The sequence below is a fragment of the Petromyzon marinus genome, chromosome 31 (assembly GCF_048934315.1).
Source record: "Petromyzon marinus isolate PM22_M1 ecotype Great Lakes invasive population chromosome 31, UKy_Petmar_22M1.pri1.0, whole genome shotgun sequence".
In the NCBI taxonomy this organism is placed as follows: domain Eukaryota; kingdom Metazoa; phylum Chordata; class Hyperoartia; order Petromyzontiformes; family Petromyzontidae; genus Petromyzon; species Petromyzon marinus.
In genome coordinates, this window is record NC_133697.1 from 2,559,101 (window position 1) to 2,563,585 (window position 4,485).

General features: G+C 47.8%; 1 protein-coding gene across 1 annotated transcript; it reads left to right on the forward strand.

Moving 5' to 3' along the window:
* The first annotated feature begins 3,092 nt into the window (after positions 1 to 3,092).
* LOC142929417 (histone H1-like) lies at positions 3,093 to 4,135 on the forward strand. The gene has a single exon (XM_076070836.1). The coding sequence runs from the start codon at positions 3,319 to 3,321 to the stop codon at positions 3,859 to 3,861; it is 543 nt and encodes a 180-aa protein (XP_075926951.1). The 5' UTR covers positions 3,093 to 3,318; the 3' UTR covers positions 3,862 to 4,135.
* Positions 4,136 to 4,485: the final 350 nt, after the last annotated feature.

Consider the following 4,485-nt stretch of genomic DNA (forward strand, 5'->3'; position numbering starts at 1 on the left):
ATGGAATTGATGTGATCGCGGAATTGGTCTAGAGCAGGCTGGCCATGTGGCCAGATGACAAAGGTGTCATCCACGTACCTCTTGCATAAGGTCGGGCGTAGAGTGGCAGTCTGGATGGCGTCAGTTTCAAATTTTTCCACATCAAGGACTGCACACTGATGTACCCCCCCATGGTGAGACATTGCTTAACCAACACATACTTCACCTGGAATGGAACTTTCTACAAACAAACTGAGGCCACCCCAATGGGCTGCCCCCTATCTCCGGTTGTAGCCAACGTATTCATGGAAAAAAATTTCAAACTGACGCCATCCAGACTGCCACTCTACGCCCGACCTTATGGAAGAGGTACGTGGATGACACCTTTGTCATCTGGCCACATGGCCAGCCTGCTCTAGACCAATTCCGCGACCACATCAATTCCATACACCCAGCCATCAGATTTAACATGGAGGTCGAAAAAGATGGCAAACTACCCTTTTTGGATGTCTTCATTTAAGGAGACATGATGGTTCAATGAGCCACTCTGTCTACAGGAAAGCTACCCATACAGATGCTTACTTGAAACCGGATTCCCACCACCATCAATCCCAGAAGAACTCCCTTATCCATACTCTATACCATAGAGCCCAATGCATTTCCGACCAGGAACACATTACCAGTGAACTCAAGCACGTACACCAGGCTCTCAGGCCTAATGGTTACTCCGACTACACAATCCGCAAAACCATCACTCCAGTCATGAAGAAGGATCCTCTTGTGGAGCAACTCAAAACCATCACCTTACCCTACATTGCAGGGGTCACTAAAAATATCTCCAAAATCCTGAATAAACACAAGATCCAGGTCCGATTCAACACAGTACATAAAATCTGTGATCTAGTTCCATCTGTAAAAGATGCTGTTCCAGACATACAGTAGCCGGGCATTTACAAACTAAAGTGCCTCTGTGGTAGTAGCTACATTGGAAAAACCAAACGACATATCTCGGACCGCATCCGCGAACATAAAGCAGACTTGAAACACGGTAGAACGAACCCCTTTGCCGTGGCAGATTACTGTTATAATTCAGTGGGCTCACATGACATTGACTTCTCCAAGACGGAGGTTCTTTGCAAACCAACCGGCTACCATGAGAGATTCGTTCATGAGGCCATTCACATATACAAGCACAGAGACAATTTCAACCGAGAAGATGGATTCTGGCTTAGTAACCATTGGAAAGATGTTTTAAACCATTTCCGTTCTTAATTAATTGTATTTTACGATGACCTTCAGACCGCAGCTCTTTCGCTGGCATTGACTCTTAATACCTCTCACACCACGGTTAATGGTATGGTTTACAACATGGAGTATAACAGCGCCTCGCAGCTGTCTCTCTCCCCCTCCTCTGTTCCAAATATGGATGAACTCGTCCGTCTGAACGGGACCCGTAGCTATCCGTGTTGCTAAAGTTGAGGGTAAGAATCCACCTATTTATCACCATATAGCATTGTGATATATAACGACTTATTGTTGGTAGCTTAGCTGATTGGAGAATATAGAGTTTATTGATAACATTGAGGTAATTTATATTTTAGTATTTTTTATTGGTTCACTATATATTATTCATTATATATTGTATTGTATACCCGGTTACTGTGAATAGCTCAGATGTGTAGGCCTTAACTTCAACATAGCCTTTTCTGTGACCAGTCACAAGCTAATCACTCAGTTATTTCAATGCTAAATTCGCCTAGTTATTTCAATGCTAAATTCTCCTGTTTGATTTGTACCAGGTGCCTCGGTGAATGTATATGCTCTGACTTTAACATAGCCTTTTCTGTGACCAGTCACAAGCTAATCACTCAGCCATTTCAATGCTAAATTATATGCTAATTCCTTTGTGAAGGCGCTTTGTTTCTTCTCACACAGCTTAAAGTTCGTGATCTCAGCGTGGCTTTCTCACTCCAGCGCTGTCCTCCAGAGAGTCTCGTCCCCTTCACCTGATGAAGGCCGCTTGTGTTGTGGCCGAAACGTCGTGAGAATATTATTGTGTTATTTTATTTTATCAATTTATTATTTTATTCTCATTCTACGTGACTTTACCGAAAGAACCAAAGAAGATTACCTAGTAAATTGAGCGTGGGGGGGGCGAATGAGGCTGCGTAGTAGCTCCTTACCCACGCCAGCGCCCGCGCCGCAGCTGGTCTATTTTTTGCGCGTGCACGTGGTGAGCGACGATAGACTCGCACGGGTACGCACGGGATTTTTAATACGGCTATTTTTAGCGCGTGCACGAGGTGGCCAATAGGGGCGGGTGGCTGCGCGTACCCGAGTGTGGGCAGCGGCGCGCACGGGCACTCTCGTGCAAGGAGTCTGGGAGTGTGTGTGAATGACCCGAGGTGGCCGAGAGCCAGCCAAGAGTTTCGTCTCACAGGGGGGACGCGGAGGCAGCGAGGTCGAAGCTACGAGCGGCAGCAGCGAGGAGGGAGGAAGAGGAGGAAGGGGGAGAGGAGTCGGGGGGCAGCAGCCCCTACAGAGTCACTTGAGTTGAATGTGAGTGGTGATGATTGCGCGCCGTGCCTCGAGCTTGTTCAAGGCGCGCAATCATTTTGCAGTGCATAGCGATCATGAGCCACTCACCTCTTGCCACGTAATATGTTAAACTACGTGTTTAATGTCGGTTAATTTTGAGTAACTTGCTTCTGTTTGTGTTCTATCTCAAAATCCATGTATTTATTCATTTCAAAGTACGATTAAAACGTTAAATATAAAAGTTCGGTGACAAGGAACGGTTGACATGACGCGCAGTCCTCACCATAGCGCGAGAGTAGGAATCACGTGCGCGCGAGCCAACATTTAAATTGAAAATATTTAGCTGGACTTAAATATGAGTAGTCTGTTGAAGCATTTTGTCTTGCAAAAAATTCGAGTGCGTTATAAATAGTGAAGAAAATCATCGTATCTTGCCCTGACCGAACAATTTCTCCCAACTGTTGGTTGTTCACTTGTTTTGAATTAGAATTTAAATCGTGAACATTGTCTTAGATTGCGTAAGTTATGTACATTGAAGAAATGATATTCGTGGTAATTTATCAAGTAGATGCATTTAAGTATGAACGTTACGGGAGTAATCGAGCCCAAAGGCAGGGGGTGATTGACACGGCGAGTATGGTGGCAGCTCATTCACCGGAGGTGAGTGCTGGGTGATCTCAGCGACGTCCGCACAAACTCTACGCCGCTTCTATAATAAACCTCGGGCCTGGAGGATGCTCGTCACGAATTTGTGAGAGCGCTGATTTCAAAGAGGCCAGGCGATAAAAACGACGTTTTGATATGGCGGAAGCTGCTTCTGCTCAACCACCAGCTGCGGCTTCTTCAGCGCTTAAAAGCCCCAAGAAGAAGTGCACTGCTCTAAAGGCCAAGAAGGTCGGCCCCAGCGTGTCCGAGCTCATCCTCAAGGCTCTCGCCAGCAGCAAGGAGAGGAACGGCGTGTCTCTTCGTGCGCTCAAAAAGTCGCTCGCTGCCGGAGGATACGACGTGGAGAAGAACAATGCCCGCGTAAAGTTTTCCATCAAGAAGCTCGTGGCCAAAGATGCCGTGGCGCAAGTGAAGGGCAGCGGTGCGTCTGGCTATTTCAAACTCAACAAGAAGGAAAAGGCTGCCGCAAAAGCGAAGCCCGAATCGTCAACGGCAAAGCCCGCAGCTAAAAAGCCCACGGCAGCCAAGAAGGTAAAGAAGCCCGCGGCAGTCAAGAAGACCGCGCCCAAGAAGTCTCCCAAGAAAACAAAGAAGTCCGCGGCTGCCAAGAGCCCCAAAAAGGTGAAGTCGGCTGTTAAACCCAAGAGGTCGGACCGTAAGTACGAGGGAGAGAGGTAAGGCAAAGGGACGAAATTCGGAGAGAAAATAGAGGGCAGACAGGTCCATTAAGTATCAGGCAGTAGCGACATAGGTTAGACCTGTCCTGCTGGTCCGTACTGACACACACAGTCTAGTTCGATACTCGCGGGGAATAAAACCACTAATAGGATAAAGCTGTGTCGTGGTCACTGTGAGTGTGAGGAGGGAGACGGAGTGTTTGGTGTTCGCATACCGGTACGAGTGTGTACAGAGTGTTTTGTGTTCGCGCGCATATGCGGCTGTTTGCAGCGAATAAGGGAGTAGAACGTGCTTAGTGCTGGTACCTGTACAATCGTTTACAGTATTGTTCAGCGCGCGCGTACCTACAAGAATATATTCGGTGGTGCCCAGCGCTCGCGTACCTGCGCAATAGCCTACAGTAGCGCTTTGCGCTCGTGTGACGGGGTGGCGGGGTGGTGGTCGCACACTCGCGCGATTGTCTAATAGCGAATTAAGCGCCTGGCGTGTGTGAATACGCAACTGTGTAAACAGCCCGTTAAATCGGAGCAAAGTAATCGCGGCGTGTTTGTTTTTGCTTAAGCGCGTGGAGCGTGGGTGGGAGGGAATCCCACGGAGTCGCACCGCGCCTGTTTATTCCCGTGC